The sequence below is a fragment of the Pongo pygmaeus genome, chromosome 1, assembly GCF_028885625.2.
Source record: "Pongo pygmaeus isolate AG05252 chromosome 1, NHGRI_mPonPyg2-v2.0_pri, whole genome shotgun sequence".
In the NCBI taxonomy this organism is placed as follows: Eukaryota; Metazoa; Chordata; class Mammalia; order Primates; family Hominidae; genus Pongo; species Pongo pygmaeus.
In genome coordinates, this window is record NC_072373.2 from 2399308 (window position 1) to 2417500 (window position 18193).

General features: G+C 41.6%; 1 protein-coding gene across 2 annotated transcripts in view; it reads right to left on the minus strand.

Moving 5' to 3' along the window:
- The window catches only part of CNST (consortin, connexin sorting protein), a 116892-nt gene that overhangs the window by 34426 nt on the left and 64273 nt on the right, over positions 1-18193 (minus strand). For both annotated transcript variants that reach the window (XM_054477554.2, XM_054477562.2), the window contains exons 3-5: positions 12594-12799; positions 2291-2321; positions 125-211 (exon numbers count right to left, since the gene is read on the minus strand). In XM_054477554.2, coding sequence (XP_054333529.1) covers positions 125-211; positions 2291-2321; positions 12594-12799 — 324 coding nt within the window. The remainder of the gene's footprint in view (positions 1-124; positions 212-2290; positions 2322-12593; positions 12800-18193) is intronic.

The following is an 18193-nucleotide window of genomic DNA, read 5'->3' on the forward strand; positions in this document are numbered from 1 at the left end:
CATTAACTTGTCTATGGAAACATCTATTTTCTGATTTATAAAACCAGGTCAAATACGTTAATTTTGTAGATGGTGACTTGTTGGATTACTGCTAATTCCATATTCCATGTTGGTCTGTACTTACTCCACTGTTCTTGAATGGCAGAAAGATTTGCGAGCAATTGCTCATGATACAATCGTTCTAGCTGAATGAATTTCATTGCTTTCTCATCTGAATAGAACATTTAAGGAAAATGGAAATCCACACTATTTACATTATTCCCATATTTGAAGAACAATGTCCTATAGCTGTTGAGAAATTTGCAGCTTACTAAAACATGAGAGGACTCTAAATATTTTTAAATTTAAACATATCTAAAGTAATGTTTCTCTTTTTTTTTTTTTCCTTGAGATAGAGTCTTGCTCTGTCATCCAGGCTGGAGGGCAGTGGGGCAATCTCAGCTCACTACAACCTCCACCTCCCAGGTTCAAGCGATTCTCCTGCCTCAGCCTCCCGGGTAGCTGAGACTACAGGCGCCCACCACCGCGCCTGGCTAATTTTTTTGTATTTTTAGTAGAGACGGGGTTTCACCATGTTAGCCAGGCTGGTCTCAAACTCCTGACCTCATGATCTGCCTGCCTGGGCCTCCCAAAGTGCTGGGATTAGAGGCATGAGTCACTGCGTCCAGCTTTTTTTTTTTTTGAGACACAGTCTCCCTCTGTCACCCAGGCTGGAGTGCAGTGGTGCAATCTCCACTTATTGCAACCTCCCCCTCCTGGATTCAAGTGATTCTCCTGCCTCAGCCTCCAGAGTAGCTGGGATTACAGGCGTGCACCATCATGCCTGGCTAATCTTTGTATTTTTAGTCAAGATGGGGTTTCACCATGTTGGCCAGGCTGGTTTTGAACTCCTGACCTCAAGCGATCCACCTGCCTCAGCCTCCTAAAGTGCTGGGATTACAGGTGTGAGCCACTGCGCCCAGCCTAGTAATGTTTCTTGGTTTTGAAGTAGGTAAATTTTAATGTGGCATATTATGCAATAGCTACTTAGATTGCACACTATCAGCAGACAGAAACTAAAAGAAGGTTTTAATGCTCAAGGAATGTCTGCTTGCAGAGTCAACTAAAAGTAATTTAAGGAAACAGGACCACATGGAATCCTGGAATCCACGTTTCCCTTTTTTATTTCTCTCCTTACTTTCTGTCAAGGAACTATGTGACTCTCTGGTCAAGTGTTTCTGTTTCAAGTCACCTTGATCCTTATTATTTCCCACTGAATGCTTTTCTCCCACAAGACCAGAGGATCACATGCCTAAACAATGACAGGGCAAAAACTTATATGGGTCTTTTGTAAACACTCAATTAACTTGCCACAGTGATTTCCATTATTATCACGTGATTCTACTTCTTTGTAAATGATCCTGTGAGCTTTCGCCTTCTCATTTGTATCACACAGATCTGCATCTTGTGAGGTCAGGATACACTGTCCAACTGCCTACCTTCCTCTGGGCAATGCTCTAAATGCTGACCCAGAAAAAAGGAAGAGAAAAACTCACTGTTTAGCTTTTTGTCTTTATGATCACTCAGAATTTCTCTCTCTCTCGCTTGCTACCAAGCTAGCTTTGAGATTTACTGCTTTTGGTCAAAATACTGTCTTCAGCTAATGCCTTCTTTCAGCTGGTTGTCTTCTTGCCTGCCCTGTGTCGTAAAATGTGGGTCCCTTATTGCATTATCAAGGGGAAGGCAAGACTGGGCCGTCCAGTCCACAGGAAGACCTGCACCACTGTCGCCTTCACACAGGTGAACTCGGAAGACAAAGGTGCTCTGGCTAAGCTGGTGGAAGCTATCAGGACCAATTACAACAACAGATACGATGAGATCCACCATCACGGGGGCAGCAATGTCCTGGGTCCCAAGTCTGTGGCGCGCGTCGCCAAGCTCAAAAAGGCAAAGGCTAAAGAACAGACCACTAAACTGGGCTAAATGTACACTGTTGAGTGTTCTGTACATAAAAATCATTAAAATAATACAAATTTTCCTTCAAAAAATAAATACAAATACATATTTTAGTAAAATTAAGGCCTATTTATGAAGGTAAACTTTGGATGGTTCTAGGAAATTTTGTGGAGAGACAGAAATTTCCTACACTTTGCTTTCTGAGGTGGTTACACGGGTACATACAACTGTCAAAACCACTGAAACCATATGATCTGTACATTCTATTACACGTAAAATATACTTCAATTAAAAAAAAAATGAATGGTTCTCTAAGAGTTCTAAAAATTTCTTCCTGATTTTAAGAAAAGGATACAGTCCTCCTCCTGGAAATAGGATTCTGCTATCTGTTAAAAACAAAGAAAAAACAGAGAAAATTAAATTAACACTTGGATGAGAAGACAAATTTGAAACAAATTAAGATCTTGAAATTCCAAATGTTTTTGATATCAAATTAAGAAAACTCTTTTTTTAAACTACATTCAACAGTTCAGAAGAAATCTGACTGTAGGCACAGGATGCAATTCTGAAGTTACTCATCTCAAGCAAAGCAGAGACGTTCTTTGGTGTTTACACATAATTCCTCCTACTCTACTTCAAGTCAAAGTAGATTTCCCTGATTCATTAGAGTTTAGGACTCTAAAGAATGAGAAAAATGTTAGAGACTTACAAAAATATAACACAAATGAAAAAATGATTGTTTATTGTAAATTAAAAGTAGAAATATTCCTTTCAAATGCTGTGAAGCAAACTTAATAAATAAATAAATAAAAAGAAAAAGCAGAAATAAGTCAAGTCACGTGAGACCTCAACATCCTATTGATTTCATTCCTGTTTCACAAACCACCAGCTGAGGACCTCACAGGACACTGACTTTTTGGTCTGGTCTGATATTTAAGAAAAGGCCAGGCTGTTGTTGATTAATGTTGTTTAGAATATGTACAAAGTGCTACACATGGTAAAGAACACTAGATAGAGAGTTCCAAGACTCAGGAGCTGGTCTCAGTTCAGGCTTGTCAGTTATCAGATTCATTCTAAGACATCTTTACATTTAAAGGTTCTTTGATTCTAAAAACTTTGGGATATTTTTAGATCTTTATTTAGATATGACATTTATGAACAGATCACTAAAACTAAAAATATTCACTGAAATATTGCATAAACTCTGTATTTTTAAAACAGTTTCCAGCCGGGCACAGTGGCTCATGCCTGTAATCCCAGCACTTTGGGAGGCTGAGGTGGGTGGATCATCTGAGGTCAAGGGTTCAAGACCAGCCTAACCAACACGGTGAAACCCCATCTCTACTAAAAATACAAAAATTAGCCGGGCATGGTGGCTCATGCCTGTAATCCCAGTTACTCTGGAGGCTGAGGCAGAAGAATCACTTGAACCTGGGAGGCAGAGGTTGCAGTGAGCTGAGATCGTGCCATTGCACTCCAGCCTGAGCAGCAAGAGCAAAACTCCGTCTCAAAAAAAAACCAAACAAAACAAAACCAAAAAACAGTTTCTATAGATTGTCTCTAGTAAAAAAAGGTATAACCTTTATACATCACTATCTTCATTTTCCAGGTAAATTGACAATGTAAAGAGTAATAAAGTACTTGTCAAACCTATAAGCTAGCAATAAAAAGGAATGGATTTTCCCAAATCCCCCAGGGGAAACAGCATACTTTTAAAGGAAAATACGTGCCTAGTTTAAATCCTACAAATGTGACATTTTTTCCATGAGCCATGTAGACGACTGACTCAATCATCTCTATAAATGATTAGTTTTCAGTTAATATAAAGTTAGATCCCATATTGATGTTATATTAAAGATTTTGCAAGGGACAAACTGATTTTTAAGAATCTGGTTATCTTTTACCAGCTTATTGTTCTAATAATATGTTTTAAAAGTAGTATGAACCAAGTCAAACTGCCAATCTTCAATCATTTCTTTAGCTTACAAAACGAGAATTTCATATAATGGTGTAACCAGCAGTGTGCTAATATTTAACAGTCGTCTCCAGAGTGTTGGGGAGAGCCCCAACTTGCAGTGTTTGCTCATTTCAGTGGTGTCAATACTCCTGCCACGGCTGATGTCAAGCTACCAACGTGATGGATGTCAGTAAACACGGTTCTCGTATGTCAGGTTCCAGGATACTAGTGGGTTACACTTAATTGAAATCAATGATGACATTTCAACTGCAGAGCCAGGCACAGCAGCTCATGCCTATAATCCCAGCACTTTGAGAGGCCGAAGCAGGCAGATCATTTGAGGTCAGGAGTTCAACACCAGCTTGGCCAACATGGTGAATACTGTCTCTACTAAAAACACAAAAATTAGCTGGGTGTGGTGGCGTGCACCTGTATTCCCAGCTACTTGGGAGCTTGAGGCAGAAGAATCACTCGAACCTGGGAGGTAGAGGTTGCAGTGAGCCGAAATTGCGCCACTGCATTCCAGCCTGGGTGACAGTGTGAAACTCTGTCTCAAAAAACAAAACATTTCAAAGTACAAAGTACAAAAAAAAAAAAAAAAAAAATTTCAAGTATAAACTTCCAGTGAAAACATCCATGGTATTGCACAGTTTCCTTTCTATATATGGTATGAGATAGTTTCAGGTTGCCCATTAAAATAAAATGTCTAGCTCTTCAAAGCCATTTTTCTTGCCTTTTTGCATTTGTGCACAATTGGCACATAGTTATTTATAAATAGCTCTTATTTGAGGAGTTTTGATGGGGTCCATAACTATTATGTAACCAGATTTCCTGGCACTGCAGAAATTAGCTTGCAGGCTTCTGTAGCAGTTCTAATACCATAAAGTAACTATGCAGAGAAGGTTATGAAACCCAGTGCCTCAAAAGTAAAAGACATTTCCAGGTAAAAAGTCATCTTGAGAAATAAATATACAAAGTATTTCTCCTTTAAAAATCTCCCCCTTGCAAGTCTAGCAGGAAGAGAAGATGTGACTTTTTTTGAAGCATATTTCTAAATCTGAAAGCTAGCCCAGTAGAGCAGAAAGAACATGGGGTTGGAGGTGAATGGCCTGTGTTTTAGTTCAAGCCCTGCCACTTATCAGCTGTGTGGCCCTGGACATGTCATTTCGCATCTCAACTTTCTTATCTTAAAACAGGGACAGTAATACCTGCAGCTGTATAAAACAAGGCTGCCATAAGGACTGAAAGAGAGATTGTGTTTGCTGCCCAGGTACAGGAAGCAAATTAAAATAAATAAATAAATACAAATTAAAAAAAAAAAAAGAGAGAACATGTATCCAGCATAATGCCCAGCACACTGCAGTAAGTGTTTAAAATGGTTTTTGAGTCTGATTTGGAATGAATTGCAAGATGCAGAGTGGAATCGTGAAAAAGTTGAAAACTGCTGGGAAGGTAACAGGTGTAAGGTGATCTTGGTTATCCTTCTTTTACCAATCAGGAACCCTCTAAAAAAAGACACTGTGAAGGGCCATGGCCTCAATGTTTGCGCCCCCCTCACAAATTCATATGTTGAAACCGAGTTCCCAGGGGATAGTGTGAAGAACGGGGTCTCTGGGAGGTGATTAGGTCACGGGAGCTCCGCCCTCATGAATGGGATTAGTGTCCTTACAAAAGAGGCCCAAGGGAGGGCCGGATTTTCTATATGAAAACCTCCCAAGCATATGACTTCAGTTAAACATTTAAAGCTAATCTGTAGTCATATTAACTAAGTCAGTGTAAAAAAGACCACTCATACTTAAGAACAAGAACTTTAAAACAGAATTTTTAAGAGTTCCACAAGCTCAAAATACAAGTATATGTTGTCATATTCCCATTGGCCTTTAGCACATATTATTCCATATATTATATATCACTTTTTAAATCACAATTTTCCTAAAATTAGTTCTCACACTCTAATACCTTATATCTGTTAATGGTACTACTATTACCCCCAAACTGGATATCCTACAGTCATCTCTGATTTCTCCTTTATTCTCTTTTTACAATTGTGATGGTTAATACTGAGTGTCAACGTGATTGGATTGAAGGATACAAAGTATTGATCCTGGGTGTGTCTGTGAGGGTGTTGCCAAAAGAGATTAACATTCGAGTCAGTGGGCTGGGAAAGGCAGAACCCCCTTAATCTGGTGGGCACAATCTAATCAGCTGCCAGGGAATATAAAGCAGGCAGAAAAATGTGAAAAAGACAGATGGGCCTAGCCTCCCAGCCTACATCTTTCTTCCGTGCTGGATGCTTCCTGCCCTCGACCATCGGACTCCAAATTCTTCAGTTTTGGGACTTAGCCCGGCTCTCCTTGCTCCTCAGCTTGCAGACAGCCTATTGTGGGACTTTGTGATTGTGCGAGTTAATACTTAATAAACTCCCCTTTATATATATAAATATATATAGGATATATATAAATATCCTATGAGTTCTGTCCCTCTAAGAGAACCCTGACTAATACAACAATCTACACCAAGTCCTAGTTATTCTTCTTTCCAAAGATCTCAAATCCATCCCTTTCCATTTCCACTGTCACCACTTTAGCCTAGATGCTTTCATTGCCTTATGCCTGAATTATGTCTTCTTTTAGTTCTTATTTTCATCCAAATTTTACATGTCTATGCTTTAAGGAGTCAAATACTTCTACAAACAGGAAAATGATAGAAAAGCCTCTCCCCAGACTCTTGTGATCCACTTTAAACAGGACTGGTTACCCTCTCCTTCCTGGCATACAGCTGTCATCTTAAAATCTCCCTTTGCTTAGATTCCCTTCACCTCTTTCCTGAGTAGGATTCCCAGTTTCCTGCATCTCACACCTTCCTGTTTCTTGGTTTACTCCCTTGTTTTGCTGGAGCACATCATCTAGTGGCTTCCTGAGAAGGAGTAGATAGGAGATGCCAGAGGACCTGAAGTAGGAACATCCTTGGTATATCTGAGGAGCTGTCAGAAGGCCAGTGAACCTGGAAAGGAGTGAGTTAAGGCGAATTTTAGTAAGGAAGATCTAGGAAGCTAACAGGACCAGATCATCAGGGCCTTGTAGGCCACGGGAAGGATTTTGGCTTTTACTCTAAATGGGAAGGGAAGCCATCGGAGGGCTCTGCACAGCGGAGTGACAAGGTCTGACTTACGTTTTATCTGCCTCACAGTGACTGTCATGTAGAGAGAAAGCACTAAGTGGAAGGGAGAGTGAAGGCAGAAAAGTCTCTATAGTGAGAAATTTACTGCAAGAATCTGGGAGAGATTTGATGGTGTCCTGTACTGAAATGGTAGCAGTGAAAGAGGTAAGAAGTTCTGGGTATATTTTGAAGTAGATCTGCAGGACTTGCTGTTGGATTGGATTCAGATGCAGGGAAAAGTAAATAAAGTCTGACTTCAAGGCATTTGGTCTCAGCAACTAGAGGGATGAAGTTGGCATTTAACAAGAGAGGTAAGACTAGGAAAGCAGTAGATACGGGAGAAAATCAAAGTTTGATTTTGTACATCTTAAGTTTGAAATGCCCATGAGACATCTTGAGTTGCTGGATAGTTAAGTCTGGAGTTCAGAAAAGAAATAGGACAGGCCAGGCACAGTGGCTCACACCTGTAATCCCAGCACTTTGGGAGGCTGAGGCGGGCGGATCACCTGAGGTCAGGAGTTTGAGACCAGCCTGGCCAACATGATGAAACCCCATCTCTGCTAAAAACATAAAAATCAGCCAGGCCTGGTGGCACGTGCCTGTAATCCCAGCTACTTGTGGGGCTGAGACAGGAGAATCACTTGAACTTGGGAGGCGGAGGTTGTAGTGAGCCAAGATTGTGCCACTGCACTCCAGCCTGGGCAACACAGTGAGACTCCGTCTCAAAAAAAAAAAAAAAAAGGACAAACCTACAGGATTGGATGAAAACACACCAGGAAGTGAATTCAGAATGAGAAGAGATTCAAGAACTGAACTCTGACGCATCCCAGTGTTTAAAAATTAGGTCTGGGTGCAGTGGCTCATGCCTGAAATCCCAGCACTTTGGGAGACCAAGGTGAGAGGATCACCTGAGGCCAGGAATTCGAGACCAGCCCAGGCAACATGGTGAAACCCCGTCTCTACAAAAAAACAAAAAAATTAGCTGGGCATGGTGGCATGCGCCTGCAGTCCCAGCCACTTGGGAAGCTGAGGCAGGAAGACTACTTGAACCCGTGGGGTGGAGGCTGCAGTGAGCCGTGATGATGTCACTGTACTCCAGCCTGGTGACAGAGTGGGAAAAAAAAAAAGGAAAATATGGGAACTCAGAAAATGAGCCGGAGAAGGCATGGCCAGTAAGAGGTAAAAGCCAAGAAAAGAGTTCCCAAAAGGCAAATAAACAAAACGCTTCAAAACAGAGTATGTGATCAACTTGATGTTTCCAATAGCTCCAGTAAGATGAAAACTGAGGTCTGACCACTGGATTTAACAACATGGAAATCACTGGTGACTTTTACAGTGCAATTTTGGGGGAGTGGTGGGAACAAAAACCAGATTAGAATCAGTTCAAGAGAGAATTGGGTATGGAATGTTACCTAAGTAAATTCTTGCCCAGAATGTTTAACCTGAATCAAATCTTAAAGAAATAATTAGGCCAGGCGCAGTGGCTCACACCTGTAATCCCAGCACTTTGGGAGGCCGAGGCGGGAGGATCATGAGGTCAAGAGATCGAGACCCTCCTGCCCAACATGGTGAAACCTTGTCTCTACTAAAAATACAAAAATTAGCTGGGCGTGGTGGCATGGGCCTATAGTCCCAGCTACTCAGGAGGCTGAGACAGGAGAATTGCTTGAGCCTGGGAGGTGGAGGTTACAGTAAGCCAAGATCAAGATCATGCCACTGCACTCCAGCCTGGGGGGGACAGAGTGAGACTCCATCTCAAAAAAAAAGAGAGAAATAATTAGACAAATCCTGATTATGGGACATTCTACATGAATTCTTAGACTGTTCATAAATGTCAGTGTGAAAGAAAGAAAGGGGCGGAGAAAGAAAAACTGATACAGATAGAAAAGCAGGGAGCATTCTGGATTACAGGAGACTAAAGAATACTGACAGTTGAATGCAATATGTCATCCCGCACTGAATCCTGCACTGGGGGAAAACAATTACACAGAACATTTGTGGAACTACTTGGGGGAAATTTGAATATGGATTGTATATTAAATAATTTTATTGCATCAGTGACTCATTTCTTGGGGTTGATAATGGCCTTGTATGTTGTTATGTAGAAGAGTATCCTTCTTCTTGGGAGATTTATATACAAATATTTAGGGGTGAAGTGTCATAATGCAAATTACTTTCAAGTGTTTCAATGGAAAAAACACGTGTGTGTGCACGAGAGAGGGCAAGAGCAAAAAGGCCAGGCGCGGTGGCTCACACCTGTAATCCCAGCATTTTGGGAGGTCGAGGCGGGTGGATCACCCGAGATCAGGAGTTAAAGACCAGCCTGGGCAACATGGTGAAACCCCATCTCTACTAAAAATACAAAAATTAGCTGGGCGCAGTGGCACGTGCCTATAGCCCCAGTTAAAAAACAGAGCAAAAATTTGATAAAAATGTCAACAACTGGCAAATCTAGGTGAAATATACCATGTGATGTGCTGGGAATTACTAAAATGAATACAATATACCTCCATCCCTCCCTGATTTGTGTCTCCCTTGGGAGGTGACAGGATATTCTGTCTTCTTGGGCTGAGGAGGCAGCCATCAACCGAATCTTGTCACCCTGACGTCTCAGCTTTCTAATGGCATCAGTATTTCTTTGCTGATCCCCAGCCTTGATTTCCAATGAGCAATCTCTGAATTAGTCACAGTAGGAATAGAGTTTAAATGTTTAATATTTCTTTGGCTTTTACTGTATGTCAAACATATGTTAAGTGCTTTTACATGCATTATCCCATTTAATCCTCTATTACTTTACAACAGGAAAAACCAAAAGCCACTTAGCTTGTGGTAGGGCCAAAGCCCATACTTTTAAACCACCACCGTATTCTCTAACCTTCTTTCCCAGGAGAGAAAAGATTGCCGTGCAATCCACTGTTCAAATGCAGTGAAAGCTGAGTGATTAGAAAGCTGCCTTGGTGTTGGTGCTACTCAACAATGGTGAGCTCGTGACAGCTTAGAGGCCAGGAGTATACATTTCCTCAAAGGCATTCTTCAAGTTCATAAAGGAGGTAGTACAAATTTGGAAAAGTATCCATTTTCCTGAACTGGGACAAAACCTATTGAACTTTTTGTTTGTTTGTTTTTAGACAGGGTCTTCCTCTGTTACCCAGGCTGGAGTGCAGTGATGGAATCACGGCTCATTGCAGCCTCAAACTCCTGGGCTCATGCAATCCTCCCACCTTAGCCTCCTGAGTAGCTGGGATTACAGGTGCACGCCACCATGCCTGGCTACGTTTTTTTTTTTTGTAGAGACAAGGTTTCACGATGTTGCCTAGGCTAGTCTTGAACTCCCGGGCTCAAGCAATCTGCCTGCCTCGACCTCCCAGAGTGCTGCATTACAGGTATGAGCTACCACGCCTGGCCCTATTTTCCCTTTTTTTTGAGACAGAGTCTCACTCTGTCACCCAGGCTGGAGTGCAGTGGTGCGATCTCCGCTCACTGCTACCTCCGCCTCCTGGGTTCAGGCAATTCTCCTGCCTCAGCCTCTCGAGTAGCTGGGACTACGGGCGCGTGCCACCATGCCTGGTTAATTTTTTTGTGTGTGTATATTTTTAGAAGAGATGAGGTTTCACTGTGTTGGCCAGGCTGGTCTTGAACTCCTGACCTCACATGATCCACCCACCTCAGCCTCCCAAAGTGCTGGGATTATAGGTATGAGCCGCCGTGCCCGGCCTACTTTACTTTTTATCCCATTTTCTGTTTGCCCTGAGAATACTCTTGTCTCTGATCCTAATGTAACATCATATCCGTTTTTGTTACATTAGGATTAGAGACAAATTCTGTTTAGAAATAACTCCAAGAACAGTTTTTCTATTTTATTTTCACATTGACAATTAGTCAAATTTGCTTCAGCCTCAAAGAGCATGTTTATGTAAAACTGGGCACTTGCAGCCAGCTGCACTTTTTTTCTAAATGGGTTAAAAATTAAAAATTATTCACTTCTCATTACAAAAGTAAATCACTTTCTCCATTCCCATGTACCAGTTATTTTCATTTTATGTAAAAATAAAATGCAGGCTGGGTGCAGCGGCTTGCACCTGTTAATCCTAGCCCTTTGGAAGGCCGAGGTGGGTGGATCACTTGAGGTCAGGAGTTTGAAACCAGCCTGGCCAACATGGTGAAACCCCATCTCTATTAAAATACAAAAATTAGCCAGGCGTGGTGGTGGGCGCCTGTAATCCCAGCTACTCAGGAGGCTGAGGCAGGAGAATGGCTTGAATCTGGGAGGCAGAGATTACAGTGAGCTGAGATCATGCCGCTACACTCCAGCCTGGGCAACAGAGTGAGACTCTGTCTCTAAATAAATACATAAATAAATACAATAAAAAATAAAATGCAGCTCAAATATCTTAATTTCTTCTGAATTAGCTCTTATGTAAAAAAAAAAGTTTCCTCATCACCGGCCTAAAGGCTACCCAGTTTCCAGCCTCTCCATCCTCTAACATATACACCCTCCTAATCCTCAAAAGAGTTCTTTTTCTAAAATTCAAATGTGATTCAGGCACTGTTATAATTAAAAATTCCCAGTCCCTAAAAATAAAGCCTCAATGTCACCAGCTATTCAATCTCACCTCCTCTTTTAACATCTTCATCTCCAATAATATCCCAGCCATGGCTTTCACAGGCTGATCTCTTCCTGGACCAGCTCATTCTGTTAATCCACTGAGCGCCTAATAAGCCTGGAAAACCCAGCTCAAGAGTCGCCTTCTGTTCCCAAGTGTCCACAGGGCAGAATTAATCACTCATTTTGTGCTGCTGAATCTTTAACATATGTTTACTCTAACACTGAACACAAAATTCCACAATTACTTATCGATATAACTGTTGCTCCTGTTCCGCAGGGGCTCTCTTATGGGCATATTCTGCTAAGTAATCTTTGTTTACCCATTGTCCAGCAGGGTCTTTGGCACCTGGTAGATGCTTATCAAACTCTTACACAGCTTAATCACTGATTTAAAAAGTGAGCCATTGTTTAAACTATGGATTATCCAAGGCCAAGGTGTGGCCATCAATTAGTAATATGCCAAACATCCCACGAGGGTCACCCTCCCCCAGGCTCACCAGTGATGAGTGGGACACAATCAATTACAGAGATTGCATTTTATTTTTTATTTTTATATTTATTTATTTATTTAGAGACAGGTTCTCTCACTCTGTCTCCCAGGCTGGAGTGCAGTGGTGCAATGTCAGCTCAATGCAACCTTTGCCTCCCAGGCTTGAGTGATCGTCCCACCTCGGCCTCCCAAGTAGCTGGGACTACAGGTGTGAAGAACCACCATGCCCGGCTAATTTTTGTATACTTTGTAGAGATGGGGTTTCGCCATGTTGCCCAGGCTGGTCTTGAACTCCTGAGCTCAAGCCATCCACCCACCTCAGCCTCCCAAAATGCTGGGATTACAGGCATGAGCCACCGCGCCCAGCCAAGGCAGCATTTTAGATCATTCCAAACACTGCTAGGAGAATTTTTGTGAGGCTGAAAGTGAAGGGTTTACCAGAGTACCTGATGAAGGCAAAGGGGAAGTGCTCTTGAATCCAACTGCTCAACTTCACCTCGTATAAGTGAAAACAGAGACTGCAGAACAAGCTTCGGCGCCTCTGGCTGCTCATTAGCATTTACTTCAGCAGCTTCTTCATCACCAACGGCATATGTGACTGCACTTAGTACTTTTTCTTGCATTAAAGGTGCAATATCTCCTGAAAAAAGTCCTTTAAGAAGTAAAGAAAATGCCTATGTTAGGATCAATTCCCATGATGGTGTAACACGTTAAAATGATTACATATAGTTTGATGCCCTGGCTTGCCCAAACTAAAACAGACCTGAACAGGAAGGTAAATGTGTTTATCATATGAAACCACTAAAGAAGTTGAGTCTTTCTGATTAAACTCTGTCTGATAACATCAGAAATACTTCTAGATGCTAGCAGAGTAGCAGGAATTCAGATGCCAGAGCTAATGGCTAGTTAAATGTTTTTCCTAATAAAAAGAAGTAACACAAACTTCTCAAAAATCACTAATAAATAAATGCTTAACTAACAGCTACTGAAATACACCAAATCCAACACTGTTATAAATTATAACTTCACCCTTCACTGAAATCTCAGTGTCAGTTTTAATATTCATGTTCAAATTTAATAGACTATCTGCCTATTTGCATACCTTTAGCTAGCTTGCCTCGGAAAAGATCTTCTTCAGTAATATCGTGTGTATGCACAACTGAAGCCGTCCTCCCTGTAGTGCCCAGAGCCCATCGTGTGTATGCATGACTGAAGCCGTCCTCTCTGTAGAGTGTGCCCAGAGCCCATCATGTGTATGCACCATGACTGAAGCCGTCCTCCCTGTAGAGTGTGCCCAGAGCCTATCGTGTGTATGCACCATGACTGAAGCCATCCTCCTTGTAGTGCCCAGAGCCCATCGTGTGTATGCACGACTGAAGCCATCCTCCCTGTAGAGTGTGCCCAGAGCCCATCGTGTGTATGCATGACTGAAGCCGTCCTCCCTGTAGAGTGTGCCCAGAGCCCATCATGTGTATGCACCATGACTGAAGCCGTCCTCCCTGTAGAGTGTGCCCAGAGCCCATCGTGTGTATGCACCATGACTGAAGCCATCCTCCCTGTAGAGTGTGCCCAGAGCCCATCGTGTGTATGCACCACGATGAAGCCGTCCTCCCTGTAGAGTGTTCCCAGAGCCCATCGTGTGTATGCACGATGAAGCCGTCCTCCCTGTAGAGTGTTCCCAGAGCCCATCGTGTGTATGCACCACGATGAAGCCGTCCTCCCTGTAGAGTGTTCCCAGAGCCCATCGTGTGTATGCACCACGATGAAGCCGTCCTCCCTGTAGAGTGTTCCCAGAGCCCATCGTGTGTATGCACCACGATGAAGCTGTCCTCCCTGTAGAGTGTTCCCAGAGCCCATCGTGTGTATGCACGACTGAAGCCATTCTCCCTGTAGAGTGTTCCCAGAGCCCATCGTGTGCATGCACCACAATGAAGCCGTCCTCCCTGTAGAGTGTGCCCAGAGCCTTGCCTTCTACTGGCCTCTAGTTCATATCTTTGGATTTGAATGTGAAACCCACTGCCCTGGCCAGACTAGTCCATTCTTCATCCCCCAAAGTAAAATACTCCCTGCCTTTCTGAGCAATTACAGATCCGAACGTCTAGAATATTTTCCTCCTGTTTAAACCTATTTATGTTCTACTCTAATAAAATCCACATCTTTCCCTATAACATGAGCTTGAAGTCAAGTTACTTTCCTCTGAACCTGGTATATGGCCTCGTATGATGCTAGGCTGCAGTACAGCAACTGGTATAAGATGTCATCTTCTATTTCAAATCAACTCTGGCAGCACAGGGGTTATTCCAGTGATACCCAGCATGGTGTCTTCAACACTACAATTCCACATGCTGTGCTTCTTTAAAAAATCACCTACAGTGATTACTTGTATTTTAGAGAATTCTCTTCTAGACACTTTATGTTGCTATACATTTTGGCCATTAGAAGTACAAGGCCCAGTGATGGCCTGCCATTTTTTAGGGTATTTCTAAAAACAGAGGTGATTCTTCTGCTTTCTAATTTTCTAACCACCATAGTAGCAAAACCAAAAGGGTGCCAATGTGGGTAAAGGAGTTTTCCATGGAGAACTACAAAGAAACTAAGAGAATTAGTGGTTTTTTTCCCCTTTTCTCCAGCTACACTACTATGCCCAAGACATTTAATCTCATAGACTGTGATAAGGTCAGCTTCCCAAATTCTATTCTTCTGTTGATGACATTATTCCCCTATAGTTATCAGGGTATTACTCCAGGCTTCTTTGTAAAAAACAGATGAGATTTTGTGATGCTCGTTTTTAGTAAAAGGGAGCTAAATAAAACCCTTGAAGACTATTGCCAAAGAAGGATGGGCTTTCGAAGTTAAGGAAAAAGGACAGAATTGATGACTCCCTTTCCAAAGGAGATCAAAAAAGCGTCCTGGATAATTGGCAACCTGCATCGTGGTTATCTTGGTTATTTAGTTAGCATCGATTTGTAATGGTCAAGTTTCCGGCTTGATCCATTTTATCACTTACTTTAATATTCAATGTTACCGATATTAAAAAGCAATACATTGGTAAATAAAATGATGTAACCAGAGAAACTCAACAGAAGGGGGACTATTATTCATGAAACCTAACAGCAGAAGTTCCAAAAGCCCACAGAAGTCTAAGGATTCCAAGAGCAGCAAGGGGCTAATGGGCAATTAGAAAGAATATCGTACTTTAATCATCGAGTGTAGGGAGGGGAAGGAAAATATGATCTAGGCTCAGAGGGGTCACACTAAATCATTGAAGACATTAGCAAAACTTACAAGACTCATACTACAAAAGGATTATCTGTCAGGCCTTAAACAACGTGAGCTTCAGAGATAACCATTACTATACAAAACCATCTCACCTCGAGATAACATTCCTTGTGGGGACAGAGTAATAGAAAATCAGAGAGCACTGGAAAAGGAGCAAGAGACTTCAGTTCTGCTATGATTTTTCCAAGAGACCTTGGATTAGACATTTTACTCGCTGACCTATATAGTTTCCTTATCTGAAATGAAGAGATTGGATAGAGAAGTTCTCTAGTTCTGACCATCAAAAACATGCAAAATCTCCAGAGATTTTGCTACATAAGAAATGCAGACCATTACTGTGAAGAAGCTTGAGCAACTATTTACGATAATGGAAGGTAAGGTTACCCACCTAATAAAAGTATCTTCTAGTTCCTTTCTTGGTATATTTTTAAAACCATTGTTCCTCCCTTGCCTAGATTGGTGACTATACAAATAGTGGTGTGTTTGCTTTACGGGCAAGAAAACTGAATGTCCTTGCAGGAAGCGTGCTGCAATACTCCCTACCAAAGAGCAGGTGGTTGTTTCTAGCTCTGCCAAGCTTTTAGAATGGAATTCTATCGTGGCTCAAATAATCATAGCAATTGTTATACATGTTATGAAATGACCAAGGATGTACTTTACTTTAGGCACATATAAAATAGGAAAGTAACATTAGCCATATTCTGGTTACTTGGACTTTTAAGCCACTTAAAATACGGTGTTCTTAGTTTCACAACATTAATGGGGCAAACAACTCATATTAGAAAACTGTTGCCAAAGAGTTGGAAGAATGACATGGATATTAAGGCAGCTCTAAGTTCCCAGCATGCTTCACCTACTTATTAGCTGTACTTTTGGCAAGTTAATCTCTTTGATCCTCTATTTTTTCCTCTGTTACATGGGGGCTATTGCATCTACCTTATAATATTATTGTGAGGATTAAATGAGACAGTGCATGCAAAAAGCAGGAGTGCCCCTAAGTCTCAGCCTGAAAAACAGCTTTATTGTCACTTAAATGAAAAAGGTCACAAGATTGGTAAAGCAGTTCTGAGACAAGTCCAATCTTATTTGAGGACAAACATTCAGAGGAAAGGGTGGTTAAAGCTAATAAAGTTTATATTACTCATGTCATAGTGAATAATAGGAGTTATAAGAACTCAGTTGGAGTATTAAATTGCTTAGGTTATTATTCACCAATACTGTAGGTTTGAACATCATTGAGCTTGTATATATTTTTTCACATTTTATCATACAATATGTAGCCTTTTCAGATTGCCTTCTTTCACTTAGTAACATGCATTAAATCTTCCTCTATGTCTTTTAATGCTTGACAGTTCATTTCTTTTTAGTATGGGATAATATTCTAAGAGCTTATTTTTAGTAAAAGCAATAATAAAGAAAATAAACATTAGCATAATCAGGAGTACTTAGACTGATGTGCTGTGAGTTGACAACTGTGAATTGTGTGTCTTTATAATATATTAAGATTTAAAAATAATATTAATAAAGCATTCATGATGTAACACGGAAATTTTAGTATTTTTCCGTGTGAATTTCAAAAAATTTTTGTTATTACGTTTGATGTCACCTGAGTCTTACAAAGTTTTGCTTGAAAAAAATAAGTCTTGGCCGGGCGCAGTGGCTCACCCCTGTAATCCCAGCACTTTGCGAGGCTGAGGTGGGCGGATCATGAGGTCAAGAAATTGAGACCATCCTGGCCAACATTGTAAAACCCCATCTCTACTAAAAATACAAAAATTAGCCGGGCGTGGTGACGTATGCATGTAGTCCCAGCTACTCAGGAGGCTGAGGCAGGAGAACCGCTTGAACCCAGGAGGCAAAGGTTGCAGGGAGCCAAGATTGGGCCACTGCACTCCAGCCTGGCGACAGAGTGAGACTCCATCTCAAAAAAGAAAAAAGAAAAAAATAAGTCTCATTCTGTTGCTCAGGCTGGAGTGCAGTGGCCCAATCATGACTCACTGAAGCCTCAACCTCCCAGGCTCAAGCGACCCTCCCACCTCAGTGTCCCGAGTAGCTGGAACCACAGGCACACACCATCAAGCCCGGATGATTTTTAAATTTTCTGGGGGGGGCAGTGGGGGTGGTGTCTTGCTATGTTGCCCAGGCTTGTCTTCAACTTCTGGCCTCAACTGGTTCTCCCATCTTGGCCTCCCAAAATGCTGGGAGTACAGGCGCCAGCCACCATGTCTGACCTAAAATTCCTTCTAATACACAAAAAGTTTTCAAGATATATTTATAGTTAAGGAGAAAAACCAAATAAAAACATACCGCCCCACGTAATTCCCTACAAAATCTCACTCAATAAAATGAAGCTTTCTGTTGCCACATATGAATCCATACAGCTAGACAAGAACAAAAAGTTCTATTTATCGTTGTCATCCGTGAAAGCCAAGTGACCTATAGTTAAAAACTACCCATTAAATAACTTGGTGATGCTATTTATAAGTATTTAAAGACAGTAACAGGCACATGCATAAGACCTAATTTAAGACCTGTCAACTTCATTAAGCTCTAAAATGGAGATGACAGTTTACATGTTAACTACTAAGGTTTTCAGAGATGTGGTTTCTTTTTTTTTTTTTTTTGAGACGGAGTTTCTGCTCTTTTTGCCCAGGCTGGAGCGCAATTGCACTATCTTGGCTCACTGCAACCTCCACCTCCCGGGTTCAAGCTATTCTCCTGCCTCAGCCTCCCGTGTAGCTTGGATTACAGGTATGCACCACCATGC